The sequence below is a fragment of the Ranitomeya variabilis genome, chromosome 2 (assembly GCF_051348905.1).
Source record: "Ranitomeya variabilis isolate aRanVar5 chromosome 2, aRanVar5.hap1, whole genome shotgun sequence".
Lineage (NCBI taxonomy): Eukaryota > Metazoa > Chordata > Amphibia > Anura > Dendrobatidae > Ranitomeya > Ranitomeya variabilis.
The window spans coordinates 335291853-335311245 of record NC_135233.1 but is presented as its reverse complement, the minus strand read 5'-3'; the positions used below and the strand labels follow the sequence as shown (position 1 = coordinate 335311245).

General features: G+C 44.1%; 1 protein-coding gene across 5 annotated transcripts in view; it reads left to right on the top strand.

The window, feature by feature from the left end:
* DOCK11 (dedicator of cytokinesis 11) overlaps nt 1–19393 on the top strand; it is a 395594-nt gene that overhangs the window by 241397 nt on the left and 134804 nt on the right. For all 5 annotated transcript variants that reach the window (XM_077285361.1, XM_077285359.1, XM_077285358.1 and 2 more), the window contains one exon: nt 4674–4811. In XM_077285361.1, the coding sequence (XP_077141476.1) occupies nt 4674–4811 (138 nt within the window). The remainder of the gene's footprint in view (nt 1–4673; nt 4812–19393) is intronic.

Sequence of the window (19393 nt, the reverse complement as noted above, 5' to 3'; positions counted from 1 at the left end):
CCTATACAGCAACAGGCTTTAGAGCTTGAAATTCAAACCCTAATATCAAAACGGGTCCTAGTCCAAGTGCCGGTGGGACAGGAGGGTAGGGGATTCTATTCTCCCCTATTCCTAATCTCTAAGCCCGACGGTTCTTTCAGAACCATCATAAACCTTAAAAAACTCAATTCATTCATTGAAAATTATACATTTAAAATGGAGTCCATTAGGTCCACCATAAAACTCCTCTTCCCAAACTGTATGATGGGGGGCATTGATCTAAAGGATGCTTACTATCATCTCCCCATTCATAACAGATACCAAAAATTCCTCAGAGTGGCGGTAAAAATCAACAACGAGGTTCGTCACTTCCAGTATGCGGCCTTACCCTTCGGCCTCTCAACAGCGCCGAGGATCTTCACCAAGATAATGCTAGAGGTGATGGCATACCTACGCCAGAAGGAAACTTTGATTGTGCCCTATCTGGATGACTTTTTGGTAATAGGAAATTCAGTTACTCAATGTGCTGATCGTTTAGCTCACGCAATTTCCTCTCTACAGGACCTGGGCTGGATAATCAATACCGACAAATCCAGACTCACTCCGCTTTCCCGTCAGGCATTCTTGGGGTTCCAGTTAGACTCCATATCTCAAAAGTGTCTCCTGCCGCAGGTAAAAATCCTACTGATTAGACACAAAGTCCTAGCCGCAATAAATAATCCTCGTATATCCCTAAGACAAGCTATGTCGTTATTAGGGTCTCTTATCTCTTGTATACCAGCAGTAAGATGGGCTCAACACCATACTCGAGTACTACAACATCAAATATTACAAGAGGATAGACGGTTATTTGGTCACCTAAATACAAAAATAACCTTATCTCAGGAGGTTTTAACTTCCTTAGAGTGGTGGCTAGACTCAAACCATTTGTTGAGTGGGGTTCCATGGGTAATAACGCCATCTCACACCATAACCACTGACGCCAGTCCTCATGGATGGGGCGCTCATATGGGGAACGATTATTGCCAGGGATCATGGAGCATGGAAGAAAATTGCAGCTCCTCTAACTTTAAAGAACTGAATGCTGTAAAATACGCCTTATACCATTTCCTCCCACAGATTCGGGGGAAAGACGTCAGAGTCCTGTCCGACAACACCACCACGGTGGCGTATCTAAACCGGCAAGGAGGTACGCGATCAGAGACTCTGATGTCTTCTGCTACGGAAATCTTAAATCTAGCAGAAAGTCACCTAACATCCCTTACTGCATTGCACATAAGGGGAGCAAGCAATCAGCAGGCGGACTTCTTAAGCAGACACACCCTGAGGCAAGGAGAGTGGTGTCTAAACCAGCAAATATTTCTGGACATAATATCTCTTTGGGGCCGTCCTCAGATAGATCTTTTCGCCACAAGGAAAAACAGAAAAGTCCGGAGATTTGCTTCTCTATCTCCAGCGGATCATCCAGACATTCTGGACGCTCTCCAAGCCCCTTGGCAGTTCAGTCTGGCGTACGCGTTTCCTCCGATCATATTGCTACCTCAAGTTATACGCAAAATCAGGGAAGAAGGGGCGAGAGTTGTACTGATAGCTCCATTCTGGCCCAAGAGACCATGGTTCTCATGGTTACAGACCATGTCGGTCTCAGATCCTTGGGTCCTCCCCTCAACGCCCAACCTTCTCTTCCAGGGTCCGTTTTTCCACCCTCAGGTGGACAATCTCCACCTGACGGCCTGGAACTTGAGAGGCAGATGTTAAGATCAGGGTGGATTGATTTAAATCACGCCGATTTAAATCATGATTTAAATCACGATTTAAATCAAAAGATTTTTTTCTATTTAAATCGGATCGATTTAAATCATGATTTTAATCATGATTTAAATCACTGATTTAAATCAAAAGGTTTTTTTAATATAAATCACGATTAAAATGAGAAGTGAGAGCAGTGCGCATGTGCGCCCATAGTTACACGGACGAAACTAGGGGCAACGATCTAACGCCAGGGTGAGGGGGGGACCCCAAAGTAAGTAAAAATCTTTTTTGTTTTACTATATGGCAATAGGTAGGTGTTTAAAAGCAGCATGTCTTAATTGTATAAACTATTAATAGCCTCCACATTTTGTTCATACTGCCCCTTTAATTCCACACTTCTAGCTTGGTTTCACTTTTGGTTTAGTTTCTTTTTCCATTCAGTTGACATGCCCAAACTTGTTGGATAGTCAGCATCCTACAGAAACCTCTGGAAGAGCATGGCATTTTGAATGTTACACATATACAGCCTTTATTCTACTGAGTTAAACAACTCAGCTTTATCTCATGATGGAAGAACCTTTGGATGGTAAAATATTTTCCTCAAAAAGCAGTTTATTGAAAAAAATCCGTTTTAAATCAAAAAAATCCGATTTAAATTAAAAAAATCAGATTTTTTTGATTTTTTTAAAAAAAACATTGATTTTTATCCACCCTGGTTAAGATCGAGAGGATTCTCGGGGGGTTTAATTGATACGCTTCTCCATAGTAGAAAACCCTCCACCACAAAAATCTATACAAGAGTATGGAGAAAATTTTTTCAATTCCATACATCTACCGACACATCAGAAATTCCGATACATTCTATCCTGGAGTTTCTTCAAAAAGGGAGAGAACTAGGTCTAACTGTAAACACCTTAAAGGTTCATGTTTCAGCACTAGGAGCCCTCTATGGCCATAACATCGCGGGGGATAGATGGGTATCCAGATTTATTACGGCCTGCGAAAGAATGAATCCAGTTAACATACCTAGGATTCCACCCTGGGATTTAAATTTAGTCTTACAAGCCCTAACAGACTCTCCATTCGAGCCAATAGACTCAATACCAATTAAATGTCTATCACTAAAAACGGCCCTCTTGGTAGCACTGACTTCAGCTAGGAGAATCAGTGACATCCAAGCACTCTCTATAGATCCACCTTTTTTGTTAACCTTTCAGGATAAGTTAATTCTTAAACCAGACCCTTCCTACCTGCCCAAAGTAGCAAAAAAATTCCACAGGTCACAAGAAATAATCTTGCCCACTTTCTTCAGTAATCCATCCACTCCTGAAGAACAAAAATATCACACTCTAGACGTTAAAAGAGTAGTGTTAAAATACATTGAAAAGACCAGCAGCTGGCGACAGAGTAGGGCTCTGTTTATTTCCTTCCAGGGCATCAAGAAGGGTCATGGAGTAACAAAAAGCACCTTATCCCGGTGGATCAGAGAGGCTATCAGACTGGCTTACTCCGCGAGGAAAGAAAACCCTCCGGAAGGCATAACGGCACACTCTACCAGAGCGATGGCATCCTCCTGGGCAGAGAGGGGAGACGTCCCGATTGAAACTATATGTAAGGCGGCAACGTGGTCAAATCCTTCTACTTTTTATAACCACTATAGGCTAGACCTATCGTCAACTTCTGACCTAGACTTTGGCAGGACTGTCCTCAGCACGGTGGTCCCCTCCCTAGGTGATGGTCTCTGAAAGATCTCCAGTAGGGTGCTGTCGTGGCGAAGAGTAAAAAGCCGGATTACTCACCGGTAATGCTCTTTTAGTGAGTCCACGACAGCACCCTCTTACATCCCTCCCTAGATTAATATAATACATATTATTTGAGTAAAATCCTTTTAATCATAAGCAAATAAGTTTAAACAATGAAATAAATGATATTTGCCTAATACTGGCGGTCCTCCGGGTACTCTGAAATCAAAACTGAGGAGGAGAGGCGGACCGCCCCCATTTATTTCTCAATAGGTTTCCTGTTCCTGCGGGGCGGATCCCTCTCTCCAGTAGGGTGCTGTCGTGGACTCACTAAAAGAGCATTACCGGTGAGTAATCCGGCTTATTTCCACATGTGAGGTCATTATCCTGAGATGACATTATATACATTGTATTCATTGTTTGGACATATATATATTTTTTGATGACCTCTATGACTCTGGCAGGATCACTGGGGATCTAGATCTTTACATGTATTTTTAAAGTGTTTTTACCTTTTCTGATCAATAAAAGTTTGCCTTTTTATATATATTCATACAGTGGTGTGCGGTATTTTGGAGTGGCTCTTTCTGTCTGTGTGTACAATTTGCGCATTTTATACACCAGTTTGCACTGAGTAAAATAAAAGCACAGCGGGCAGGAGATTTCTATAAATCCAATCCACTTTGGTGGAACGGTAAGAAGCTGCATTTTTTTCAGAGAGAAATTGTGCAGCGTCAAAAACTCATCATGGGAATTTAACCTAAGAACAGTTCTTAATGAATAAAGAAGTGATGGATTTTGTGTAAGAAGCATGTTTGTAGAGATATAATTGCCAACTTTTACAGAGCAATATTTGGGACAATTAATCCGTACAAGAAAAACTTTGTGCCAGAAATTGTCAAAAAATATAGTGCAAATCTAAATTCAGCTTGCACCTTTACATAAACTGTGTGACACTATCAGTCTATGAAGATGGGAATTACCCTTTACGTGCAAGCTATAACAGTAAGCTGCTAATATTACTCTAGTTATTGCAGATTTTTATGCTTTGACTTTATGTCTGTGTCGCATTTTGAACTAAATGCAAAAAAAAGGAACTCCAACTGCTAATATATTAATCAGATTAAACGTTTGTCAGAAAATTCAGGTTCCCATTCAATTTCAATTATCTGTACGTTCTTGTTTCTTCACTTCATATAGGCGCAGCTCCTTAATTCAGATTGTCAGAACCCACTGATGAAGAAAGTTTTCGATATCTTCTTGGCATTTCTGAAAAATGGACAATCAGAAATCTGTTTAAAACATGTCTTTGCATCACTCAGATCCTTTATTAGCAAGGTAGGTTGTGTATGTAAAATACTGCATTGGTATTACCATTTTTCAGCATGTGTTGTGCACACAAAGCACTGAATGAAGGAGTTGTCTGGTGAAAACAAGTTATCGCCTATCCGTCCAATACTTGATAACTTGCTGATCGATGGGGGTCCTACTTTTGAGGCTTGCACCTATCGGCAAAAAGGGGAATTTTTACCCCCGTGGGACCCTTTTATCCCCGTTAGACAAGAGAGCAGGTTGGATGCCCGACTGTCACTCATTCATTCTCTATTGAGCTGTCGGAAAAAGCAGAGTGCAGGGCTCGGCAGCCCTAGAGGAAATGAATGAAGCATTAGTTGGCCGTACGTACTGCTGCTTTATTCTAATGGGGTTAACAGTTGCTCTTTTTGCTGATCCCACGATCGGCAAGTTTATAGGTGATAACTTGTTTTCATCTGACAACCAATTTAAAAAGTAGTTATGTGATACATGTCTAATGCAGTGGTCTCTACACTATGACCAGAAGCTGTCAGCGAATGCTGGCTGTTGTAGTTTTGCCAGTATCATATGTAGAAAAACACGGCACTCTGGAAGGTTACTTGTAGGTGCCCAGGTAGGGTCTCCAGCCCTTCGTAGTTTTGCCAGTAAACTGTCCAAAGAGATGACATTAGTTTTGTCTCATTACAAACTGTAATTTTTATTGAACATTTTAAATAAAATTTCGTATTTCAGGGAAACCAAATAGAAAGAAAACACTTTGGCAATCAGAGATAATTCTAACAAGAAAGTGATACATAATCTTATGCAAGTCATATTTCTAAGTGTATTCACACGGAGTAGTTCACCATAGTAAATATAAAAATCATATGGAAGAAAGATATCAACAAGAAAAATGTAATGAAAAGAGTATTCACAAGAACAACTATCATATTTTATATAAAAGTACTTGTAAAAAAATATCATTGTCACTTACTGAAAGTAATTAGCAAAATTACACTCGTCAACATTGAAATTGCAGCGCCAAGAAGGAAAAGTCATGGAATTATAGAAATGACACAATGGATAAACATGTGATAATGATATGTTGGAAAAAAATGGAAACAACATTTTCAAAATATCTCGATTTATTCAGGTATTGTGTATGAGCGCCACATGCAGAAATCCCCGCACTTTCAGCCTTGGCTACTACCAGTGAGGTTATTAATGGTTGTATGAGGAATGTTTTGCCGTGCTGAATGCATTTGGGCAAATCATCAAGATCCGCTGCTGATAGCTCCTTTCCATTTGCAAAACAATGATATCCCAAATGTGCTTCTGGGTCACTTTGGAGAAATGGCCGTATGACTGTTTCCATGACCAAGTCAATGAAACGATGAGCTCTGAGTGTGCCTGGAATGAAGACTGGAGGGGTCCGGTTCCAGTACATTATGGCACTCAACATCATAATCCAGTGGTGTGATATTCCATCATTACACCCTCTTCATTGAGCTCACGCCACCACTCTCCAAGGCTATCATGGTGAAAAGCATGAAGGATAAGGAGGTCTATCCTTTTGAGCGTTGAGTCACATTTTTGTCTTGAACGCAATAATATCCGGAGGTTAGTCTGGAGACCACATAGGCAATGCCATAAAGAGGCCTTATGGTGTGTGGTGGCATGTGTGGCAAGTGTAATAGCATGTTGCCACATTTATGGTATTTGTCAGAGGAGGTGGTGATGGAGTTTGGCTTTTCCAGGATTTGTACCCCAGGGACCAACGATTAGACAGTGTATAACTGCAGGTGTCCCCCAATACTTTCTGTGACTGCCGAATTGTCAGTGAGTGTAGCTTATCATTCCTGCTGTGTGCAGAGGCAATGCCAACAATAAGAGCAGGCTTACACCCCCCTACTTGCAACGATAAACATGTGCCGAGCGACTTCTTGTTTGCTGATTTGTGGTTGTTTAATGACCTTGCGCGTTGTTGGCACTTCCGTACCTATAGAATACTAGCAGATTCTACTGTAATTATAGAGTGCAATTGTTCTCAGCAGCACATTGTCCTGTGCAAAAAATGCTGACGATCATGCTTAGAAATCATGTCACCTTATGAATGAGCATTTGACTTGCTCGTTGTGTCATCAGTAGCCTGTTACACTGCCATATTGTCTGGAAACAAAACAATATGTATATCCAGCTTAACCCCTTCACGAAATGCGCCATATCTGTGCTGCGCATGTCGTGTCCCTCCCTTTGATGTAGACTCCAGCGCTGAGCCCACATCTTTCCCGGCACATGTCAGTTGTTTTGAACAGCTAACATGTGCCCCTAACAGCCGTGGGTGGAATCGTGATCCACCCGCAGCTGTTAACCCATTAAATGCCGCCATCAATCTCTGACAACGGCATTTAATGTGATCGCGCCAGAAGCGTGTCACTATTCCCGCCCATCGGCGCCCATGTCACATGACCGCAGGTTGCCGATGGGTTGACATGACAAACCGGGGTCTGCAGGAGACCCCTGTGGTTGTCATTGCAGGATTGCGCTGGGCGGCGCTCATAGCAAGTGAGCATTTCTGATCATTGCCTGTATGTAGCAGAGGCGATCGGACAACTGCAGCTTCTAGTCTCCTATGGAGACTATTGAAGCATGCAAAAAGTAAAATGATCCTTGCGAACACTCTGGGTGCGGTAGCCAGGCCGAAGGGCAAGGTCGTGACTTGAAAATGCTGTTCGCGAATGGAAAGGCAAAGGGATTTTTGTAGAGGGGAAAAATAGGAAAGTGAGGGTAAGAAACCCGAATGTCGATGGATGCAAGTAACTCCACCTTTATCTGTTGAAGTAATGGCTGAGCGAAGGAACTCCATCCGAAAAAGGAGGACCTTGTCAAAGGTTGTTCGAAGTTTGAGGTCCGGGATTAGTCTTACTTTTCCTTCCCCTTTTTTGGAACCAAGATCCCTTAGATCTAGACTGTTCTGGACAACCCTTCCACTGCTGGTTGGGTCTGTAGAAAAAAATACGATCCCTTGTTAGTCTCCCGCTCAGAAGATTTGATTGGCCAGCTGTACTGTCTTCAGGGAAAGGTTTCTTGTGTGAATCGAAGTAGTTAGTTAAGGACTCCGACCAGGAGACCATTGCTCAAGCAACCCATGTGGCGGCTAAGGAAGGGTAGAGCGCTGAACCCGAAGCCACAAGACGGAACGAACAAGATTTGATATCCTACAGTCCATGGTATTTTTAATTGATGATACATCGGGCAGGGATACTGGTAGGTATACCACAAGGAAGAGTATAACCCATAGTATAAAACATAACTTTTACTGATATAGTTAAAATGGACAATAATAAACAATAAAAGGTGCTCACGCCGAAAACTGTGCACATTAAAAACTGGTTCAATCTCACCAATTGTAGACGTGGGATACCCACTAAGATGAAAAAGGGTCCCAGGGAGGGTCCAATACAGCAGTCAAATAAGGGGCGGGGACCTGTTCCCTACTCCCCTGTCGTGCCCCAGCAGTAACTCCTGTCCTTACAAGGACAGGCCCGAGTAAGCCCTGCTATGGACACCCCCCACCAAATACAGTGTAGACAACGCCTCCCAACGCGTTTCTTCTCCAGTCATGGAAATTCATCAGGGGAGTTTGAGAAAGTCAATGGACAGAATGTGCTCAAATGTCCATAGTGGTCAGGGTATCAGCAGTGGCTGTATCCCATCAAGATAGGTATTCAAATGTGGCCGCTCGCCACAATCAGTGAGTGAGCCGACTGTTGCACCCGCTGCCTACTTATAAAGTAAACCGTCCCGCCCACCAAGAGGGGGTTTCTTTATGATCAGTAACCGCCGTAGTTAATTAATACATCTTACCGGACGATCCTGGAACGCACGCCGGGTACCTTACCCGACACACGTGCACTCTTAGCGTGTCCCACAAACCGGAAGTGTCGGCGCCATCTTGGAAAACTCACTTCCGGTGCGCCGCTGTGATTATGCGCTCCAAGAGTGGAACGCAAGCTTAATCCAGACACAGGACAGATCTAATAACGTCACACGGGTAATTAGTATACGACGTGACGCTATAGTGCGCTCAACAAAAGGAGCGTCAGCCTGATAAGAACAAAGCAAAACACACTGACGTCACAAAGGTCAGATGGCATACAGTGTGATACTCCACAAAGTGGAACGTAAGCGACAAACCAATCGGGCAACGCCACTGAAGCAGTACTAGATGCAGTCCATGTGAGTGCACAGGCTTCTAGAGATGTAATAAACGGCAATACAGAGTGTCATCTGTACCTCCCCCACATATACCATTTGATACCAGCCTACCATATATATAGAGGTGCACATACACAATCCGTAAGTGTACAGACAAGGGTGCTGCTTCACACGTGGAAAAAGGTATCATGAGGTAGATGGTTAGAGGTGTCCAAACACATTCTTATCATATATGTAGTTATAGAAGTGCCCCACTGACCGGTGATGTCCAGACGGGGGGATTTTTTCTATTGTAGAAAATACCATAACATAGTTGGCTGGAAGTGTCCAAACAAGCTAAGATTAAATTCTGTTAACTTATGACAAGATCTATATGGCTGGAAGTGTCCAGACAGTATGATATACACCAATGTATCATGCTACACAAAAGGAACTACAGGGAGTATTATGTGAGAGGTAGCACCCGTATCCGTGGCCTAAAGATGGAAATGTAAGGAAAAAAATATATAAATAATAATCACAAACGTACGGCAATTGGAAACCAGGACGGCACTAGGTATAAGAGGTGACAATTGTCACTTAGCAGCAAGAATAATATAATAGTTGTCATACATTATAAAGTATGTCCTAAATAACATCCATATCCCTCATTACCGGAAAGTCACCCGATGTCACTGAAGAGCATTAATCCATCGGTACCAGTTTAATTCTAACGAGGGAAGCGAGGTCAGAATAGTGATCCTGCACCAACGTATTGCAAGCGTTTTGTTTATTATGTCTGGTTTGAAGACCAGCAGGTAGAGACACTGCCCACATATTCACACATAATACAGCCAGAAATATAACCCCCCGGAGGATTAGGAGTAGAATAAGGACAAAGATTATCAGAGGAAAGGGCTATATGGTAATGGGAGAAACAACCAGGAGGAACACAGAGACATGGGAACCCCCACAGTCTATAGAAAACAGCCAAAATTGAGCTGCTCGTTGAGTCCATGGGGATGGCAGGTATCCAACAAAAATATCCACCTTGCCTCTCTTTGTAGCAACATTTTGTCAAAATCACCTCCCCTGATTGGTGGAGTAACCTTGTCAATCCCCATGAAACTCAAGACCCCGACATTTCCACCGTGATCCATGTTCACATGTCTGGCAATGGGGGTATCCCTCTGATTACGGATATCCCCCAGATGCTCACCTACCCGTCTCCTAAGTTCCCGGGTAGTCTTGCCAATATAGGAGATGCCACAGGTGCATACAGCTCGATACACCACTCCTTTAGATTTGCAATTAATAAATTCCTTTATATAGTAAGTTTTCTGTGTGTTGGTGTTGTAAAATTCTTTACCCATCTGAATTGATGCACATACAACACAATTCCCGCACCTATAGCAACCCCTGGGCCTATTTGGCAACCAGGTAGAATTCACAGGTGTGGTGAGATGGCTGTGTACCAGTCGGTCCCCTAATGTTTTACATTTTCTATAGGTGACTTGGGGCAATGTGCCCACCACCTCCTTGAGATCATCATCCATACCAAGGATACCCCAATGCTTTTTCAAAATGGCTCTAACCCACGGGGCTCCATTGTCAAATGCGCAGACCATTCTTATGATATTAGAGTCATCTCTCTCCCTGTTGCGTGGTATCAACAGGTCATTCCTGGCCCGGGTTGTAGCGTGCTGATAAGCTTCCCTCAGCACCCGATCAGGGTACCCCCTCTCTAGAAATCTAGATCTAAGGTCCCTTGCCTTAATTTTAAAGTCTGAGAAAATGTCCCTGGCTTCTGTCAGCCATAAATCAGTGTCTGGCCCTGCCGCCAAAAAACCAGCCATACCAAAACTAAAGAGTTAAATTAGCAGCTGCAGTTTGGATGTACCAGACTGTTGTACAACTCTTAGGGTAGATAGACCTTAATCAGCAGGAAGAGTATAACCCATAGTATAAAACATAACTTTTACTGATATAGTTAAAATGGACAATAATAAACAATAAAAGGTGCTCACGCCGAAAACTGTGCACATTAAAAACTGGTTCAATCTCACCAATTGTAGACGTGGGATACCCACTAAGATGAAAAAGGGTCCCAGGGAGGGTCCAATACAGCAGTCAAATAAGGGGCGGGGACCTGTTCCCTACTCCCCTGTCGTGCCCCAGCAGTAACTCCTGTCCTTACAAGGACAGGCCCGAGTAAGCCCTGCTATGGACACCCCCCACCAAATACAGTGTAGACAACGCCTCCCAACGCGTTTCTTCTCCAGTCATGGAAATTCATCAGGGGAGTTTGAGAAAGTCAATGGACAGAATGTGCTCAAATGTCCATAGTGGTCAGGGTATCAGCAGTGGCTGTATCCCATCAAGATAGGTATTCAAATGTGGCCGCTCGCCACAATCAGTGAGTGAGCCGACTGTTGCACCCGCTGCCTACTTATAAAGTAAACCGTCCCGCCCACCAAGAGGGGGTTTCTTTATGATCAGTAACCGCCATAGTTAATTAATACATCTTACCGGACGATCCTGGAACGCACGCCGGGTACCTTACCCGACACACGTGCACTCTCAGCGTGTCCCACAAACCGGAAGTGTCGGCGCCATCTTGGAAAACTCACTTCCGGTGCGCCGCTGTGATTATGCGCTCCAAGAGTGGAACGCAAGCTTAATCCAGACACAGGACAGATCTAATAACGTCACACGGGTAATTAGTATACAACGTGACGCTATAGTGCGCTCAACAAAAGGAGCGTCAGCCTGATAAGAACAAAGCAAAACACACTGACGTCACAAAGGTCAGATGGCATACAGTGTGATACTCCACAAAGTGGAACGTAAGCGACAAACCAATCGGGCAACGCCACTGAAGCAGTACTAGATGCAGTCCATGTGAGTGCACAGGCTTCTAGAGATGTAATAAACGGCAATACAGAGTGTCATCTGTACCTCCCCCACATATACCATTTGATACCAGCCTACCATATATATAGAGGTGCACATACACAATCCGTAAGTGTACAGACAAGGGTGCTGCCTCACACGTGGAAAAAGGTATCATGAGGTAGATGGTTAGAGGTGTCCAAACACATTCTTATCATATATGTAGGTATAGAAGTGCCCCACTGACCGGTGATGTCCAGACGGGGGGATTTTTTCTATTGTAGAAAATACCATAACATAGTTGGCTGGAAGTGTCCAAACAAGCTAAGATTAAATTCTGTTAACTTATGACAAGATCTATATGGCTGGAAGTGTCCAGACAGTATGATATACACCAATGTATCATGCTACACAAAAGGAACTACAGGGAGTATTATGTGAGAGGTAGCACCCGTATCCGTGGCCTAAAGATGGAAATGTAAGGAAAAAAAAATATAAATAATAATCACAAACGTACGGCAATTGGAAACCAGGACGGCACTAGGTATAAGAGGTGACAATTGTCACTTAGCAGCAAGAATAATATAATAGTTGTCATACATTATAAAGTATGTCCTAAATAACATCCATATCCCTCATTACCGGAAAGTCACCCGATGTCACTGAAGAGCATTAATCCATCGGTACCAGTTTAATTCTAACGAGGGAAGCGAGGTCAGAATAGTGATCCTGCACCAACGTATTGCAAGCGTTTTGTTTATTATGTCTGGTTTGAAGACCAGCAGGTAGAGACACTGCCCACATATTCACACATAAAACAGCCAGAAATATAACCCCCCGGAGGATTAGGAGTAGAATAAGGACAAAGATTATCAGAGGAAAGGGCTATATGGTAATGGGAGAAACAACCAGGAGGAACACAGAGACATGGGAACCCCCACAGTCTATAGAAAACAGCCAAAATTGAGCTGCTCGTTGAGTCCATGGGGATGGCAGGTATCCAACAAAAATATCCACCTTGCCTCTCTTTGTAGCAACATTTTGTCAAAATCACCTCCCCTGATTGGTGGAGTAACCTTGTCAATCCCCATGAAACTCAAGACCCCGACATCTCCACCGTGATCCATGTTCACATGTCTGGCAATGGGGGTATCCCTCTGATTACGGATATCCCCCAGATGCTCACCTACCCGTCTCCTAAGTTCCCGGGTAGTCTTGCCAATATAGGAGATGCCACAGGTGCATACAGCTCGATACACCACTCCTTTAGATTTGCAATTAATAAATTCCTTTATATAGTAAGTTTTCTGTGTGTTGGTGTTGTAAAATTCTTTACCCATCTGAATTGATGCACATACAACACAATTCCCGCACCTATAGCAACCCCTGGGCCTATTTGGCAACCAGGTAGAATTCACAGGTGTGGTGAGATGGCTGTGTACCAGTCGGTCCCCTAATGTTTTACATTTTCTATAGGTGACTTGGGGCAATGTGCCCACCACCTCCTTGAGATCATCATCCATACCAAGGATACCCCAATGCTTTTTCAAAATGGCTCTAACCCACGGGGCTCCATTGTCAAATGCGCAGACCATTCTTATGATATTAGAGTCATCTCTCTCCCTGTTGCGTGGTATCAACAGGTCATTCCTGGCCCGGGTTGTAGCGTGCTGATAAGCTTCCCTCAGCACCCGATCAGGGTACCCCCTCTCTAGAAATCTAGATCTAAGGTCCCTTGCCTTAATTTTAAAGTCTGCCTCGTCGGAACAATTTCTTCTCAGGCGAAGATATTGGCCTTTTGGGATACCTTTTTTGAGGGAATACGGGTGATTACTATCCCATCTCAATACAGAATTAGTGGAGGTAGGTTTTCTAAAAATTGTGGTGTCCAGACCATCACCTCGGTTGTTTTTGGAGATCAAAATGTCTAGAAAAGGAAGACGGTCTTCCTCCATTTCAAAGGTAAACCTTAGGCCTAGGTCATTTAGGTTCAGTGATGACATGAACCTCAGGAAAGTCTCTTTCGTACCCTTCCACAAGACAAACACGTCGTCTATATATCGGACCCAGAGGTCAATATAGACGGTGAATTCTTCATTGGCCTCAGTAAAGACGGTAACAATTAATGAGTTTGTGGGAGAAGGATGAGGAGAAGGAGGCTACGTCTAGTTCTCTTAGGCTTATGCAGATATTGGTCAGTGAGGAAAGGGCTAATTTGGAGAGACTTAATCAAAAACTTAAGGAACATATTGAGATTACCAAGAAATTTAGCACAGAAAGTGACTTCGTTACAAAGGAGAGTCAGTTGCAGAACACAATTGAGAAGTTTCAGTATAACCTAAAGGAAAGGAAGCATAACAATATCTTAGAGACTTACAAGACTTTAAGGATAATAAAATCTATCAAATTGTGGGAGAACGCCAGGAGAGGGCTGACAGAGAGACGGAATTCTCCTCCACAGAAACTGATATATCTGACACGGAGGGTAGAGCCGGGTCGTCGAGAGGACGCCAACGGGGCAAAAATAGAGGCTATCAAAGAGGAGGGAGATATCATCCCTCCACCTCTAGGCCTGTTTTTTTAGACCGTCCCTACCAATTAAGGAGCTACAACACGTACAACAGGGAATAGCTCCACAGGTCATTAATTTGTCCAAAAGACACCTGGACTCTATTGAAATGTCAGTTCTGTCTAAAGGACTCTCCTTTGTACCTACCTCTGATTTTGTATTATTTGATGTGATAAAAGATTTGCACTTGTTTGTCAGGAGATTGAGGTGGCATAAACTCTTTAAACAAAAAGATAAAAAAACTGCTGCTGATTTAGGTATCTCTCCTGATATGGTACAGGATGTTCAGTTATTGGCTGACCTGGAGACTATGCCGCAGACATCCAGGGGTCTTGGCCCATTTACACAACTGAGGAACCCGAGTAAGAGGATGGCACCAGTGGGGGGGGGACGTTTCAGCAATTGACGTCTTCCTCAACCTGACCATCAGGGATATTAAACAACTCACGGGGACTGGGGCAAGACACAATCTCAGTAAAGCACAGATTACAGCACTCCACAACCTTGAGACAGATAAAACGGTCATATTTAAGCCCTCTGATAAAGGGGGCAATGTGGTTGTGATGGATGTGGAGAAATACAAAGAGATGTGTCTTGCCCTACTTAATGATCAGACCACTTATACTAGAGTACCACAGGACCCAACAGCGCGGTGTGTGAGAGATCTAGAGGCTATTCTCCAAAAGGCTAGAGCTGACAACCTTGTTAGTCAGGAGGAATTTAATTTTCTTCTCCCTCAGCACCCGATCATGGCCACGTTCTACGCTCTACCTAAGGTTCACAAAGGTATTCAACCTTTAAAGGGGAGACCTATCGTCTCAGGGATAGGCAGTATCTGCCAAAATTTAGGGATCTATATAGATCAGATCCTTAGACCATTTGTGATATCACTCCCCTCCTACATTAGGGATACGATGGACCTTCTGCGTAGACTTGAGGGAATTTCCTTGGAATCAGGGTCATACTTAGTAAGTATTGATGTGGAATCATTGTATTCCTCTTTCCCACACAAATACGGGATTCAGGGGACACAATACTTCTTGAGGATGAGGGGACAACAATTTGTTCCTCATAATGAATTTGTGTTGACCCTTTTGGACTTTGTTCTTAACAACAACTACTTTTTCTTTGACAGAGGAATCCTCCACCAGCTCAGGGGCACGGCGATGGGCAGCCCCTGTGCGCCCAGTTTTGCCAACCTGTTCCTGGGCTGGTGGGAGGATAGTACCGTCTTTACTGAGGCCAATGAAGAATTCACCGTCTATATTGACCTCTGGGTCCGATATATAGATGACGTGTTTGTCTTGTGGAAGGGTACGAAAGAGACTTTCCTGAGGTTCATGTCATCACTGAACCTAAATGACCTAGGCCTAAGGTTTACCTTTGAAATGGAGGAAGACCGTCTTCCTTTTCTAGACATTTTGATCTCCAAAAACAACCGCGGTGATGGTCTGGACACCACAATTTTTAGAAAACCTACCTCCACTAATTCTGTATTGAGATGGGATAGTAATCACCCGTATTCCCTCAAAAAAGGTATCCCAAAAGGCCAATATCTTCGCCTGAGAAGAAATTGTTCAGACGAGGCAGACTTTAAAATTAAGGCAAGGGACCTTAGATCTAGATTTCTAGAGAGGGGGTACCCTGATCGGGTGCTGAGGGAAGCTTATCAGCACGCTACAACCCGGGCCAGGAATGACCTGTTGATACCACGCAACAGGGAGAGAGATGACTCTAATATCATCAGAATGGTCTGCGCATTTGACAATGGAGCCCCGTGGGTTAGAGCCATTTTGAAAAAGCATTGGGGTATCCTTGGTATGGATGATGATCTCAAGGAGGTGGTGGGCACATTGCCCCAAGTCACCTATAGAAAATGTAAAACATTAGGGGACCGACTGGTACACAGCCATCTCACCACACCTGTGAATTCTACCTGGTTGCCAAATAGGCCCAGGGGTTGCTATAGGTGCGGGAATTGTGTTGTATGTGCATCAATTCAGATGGGTAAAGAATTTTACAACACCAACACACAGAAAACTTACTATATAAAGGAATTTATTAATTGCAAATCTAAAGGAGTGGTGTATCGAGCTGTATGCACCTGTGGCATCTCCTATATTGGCAAGACTACCCGGGAACTTAGGAGACGGGTAGGTGAGCATCTGGGGGATATCCGTAATCAGAGGGATACCCCCATTGCCAGACATGTGAACATGGATCACGGTGGAGATGTCGGGGTCTTGAGTTTCATGGGGATTGACAAGGTTACTCCACCAATCAGGGGAGGTAATTTTGACAAAATGTTGCTACAAAGAGAGGCAAGGTGGATATTTTTGTTGGATACCTGCCATCCCCATGGACTCAACGAGCAGCTCAATTTTGGCTGTTTTCTATAGACTGTGGGGGTTCCCATGTCTCTGTGTTCCTCCTGGTTGTTTCTCCCATTACCATATAGCCCTTTCCTCTGATAATCTTTGTCCTTATTCTACTCCTAATCCTCCGGGGGGTTATATTTCTGGCTGTTTTATGTGTGAATATGTGGGCAGTGTCTCTACCTGCTGGTCTTCAAACCAGACATAATAAACAAAACGCTTGCAATACGTTGGTGCAGGATCACTATTCTGACCTCGCTTCCCTCGTTAGAATTAAACTGGTACCGATGGATTAATGCTCTTCAGTGACATCGGGTGGCTTTCCTGTAATGAGGGATATGGATGTTATTTAGGACATACTTTATAATGTATGACAACTATTATATTATTCTTTCTGCTAAGTGACAATTGTCACCTCTTATACCTAGTGCCGTCCTGGTTTCCAATTGCCGTACGTTTGTGATTATTATTTATATTTTTTTTTCCTTACATTTCCATCTTTAGGCCACGGATACGGGTGCTACCTCTCACATAATACTCCCTGTAGTTCCTTTTGTGTAGCATGATACATTGGTGTATATCATACTGTCTGGACACTTCCAGCCATATAGATCTTGTCATAAGTTAACAGAATTTAATCTTAGCTTGTTTGGACACTTCCAGCCAACTATGTTATGGTATTTTCTACAATAGAAAAAATCCCCCCGTCTGGACATCACCGGTCAGTGGGGCACTTCTATACCTACATATATGATAAGAATGTGTTTGGACACCTCTAACCATCTACCTCATGATACCTTTTTCCACGTGTGAGGCAGCACCCTTGTCTGTACACTTACGGATTGTGTATGTGCACCTCTATATATATGGTAGGCTGGTATCAAATGGTATATGTGGGGGAGGTACAGATGACACTCTGTATTGCCGTTTATTACATCTCTAGAAGCCTGTGCACTCACATGGACTGCATCTAGTACTGCTTCAGTGGCGTTGCCCGATTGGTTTGTCGCTTACGTTCCACTTTGTGGAGTATCACACTGTATGCCATCTGACCTTTGTGACGTCAGTGTGTTTTGCTTTGTTCTTATCAGGCTGACGCTCCTTTTGTTGAGCGCACTATAGCGTCACGTCGTATACTAATTACCCGTGTGACGTTATTAGATCTGTCCTGTGTCTGGATTAAGCTTGCGTTCCACTCTTGGAGCGCATAATCACAGCGGCGCACCGGAAGTGAGTTTTCCAAGATGGCGCCGACACTTCCGGTTTGTGGGACACGCTGAGAGTGCACGTGTGTCGGGTAAGGTACGCGGCGTGCGTTCCAGGATCGTCCGGTAAGATGTATTAATTAACTATGGCGGTTACTGATCATAAAGAAACCCCCTCTTGGTGGGCGGGACGGTTTACTTTATAAGTAGGCAGCGGGTGCAACAGTCGGCTCACTCACTGATTGTGGCGAGCGGCCACATTTGAATACCTATCTTGATGGGATACAGCCACTGCTGATACCCTGACCACTATGGACATTTGAGCACATTCTGTCCATTGACTTTCTCAAACTCCCCTGATGAATTTCCATGACTGGAGAAGAAACGCGTTGGGAGGCGTTGTCTACACTGTATTTGGTGGGGGGTGTCCATAGCAGGGCTTACTCGGGCCTGTCCTTGTAAGGACAGGAGTTACTGCTGGGGCACGACAGGGGAGTAGGGAACAGGTCCCCGCCCCTTATTTGACTGCTGTATTGGACCCTCCCTGGGACCCTTTTTCATCTTAGTGGGTATCCCACGTCTACAATTGGTGAGATTGAACCAGTTTTTAATGTGCACAGTTTTCGGCGTGAGCACCTTTTATTGTTTATTATTGTCCATTTTAACTATATCAGTAAAAGTTATGTTTTATACTATGGGTTATACTCTTCCTGCTGATTAAGGTCTATCTACCCTAAGAGTTGTGCAACAGTCTGGTACATCCAAACTGCAGCTGCTAATTTAGGTATACCACAAGAAATTCTACCCGGTTAGTCTGCCAAGTGGCAGAATGCGGGGTGCATCCTGCAGGTCAGGAAAAAAAGTCTCTTGCCATCGTTGCTCTCTTTTGATGGTGCAAAGTAGAAAATTAGGAACCCTCGATCCACCATCCTCTTAACAGGGAAGTGGAGAGGAATTGTCTGCCTTCTTGCATCATCCGCTAAATAGTGGTGATGCAAAGGGGGGTGCTTGGACGCCAAAAAGGGGTGCCTCTGTACATCCCCAGAGTTGAGGTCCCCGGGTGGACAGGGCAGGACCCGGGAGTTGCAGAGGTGGTAAAAATCTCGCAGAGAGCGAGAAGCGCCAATTCGGGGGGCGGAGCCACATACACGATGTGGGCGGAGCCTCGAAACTTCCATGAATAGGCCCAAGCCAGTGCCTAAATTTCTGCAGCCGGCGGGGGCGATACCAGCGGTAGAAGTGAGGCGAGAAAATTGAGCGTTCCCGTGGCAGGCGAGAAGTGCCAGAAAAGCAGGCGGAGCCGCCTTAGCACGTCATAGTGCGGGCACGGCTTCCGGGAGAGATCGGTGCCCTTGAAGGGACCCGTCGCCCCGAAGAATCAACCCAGGC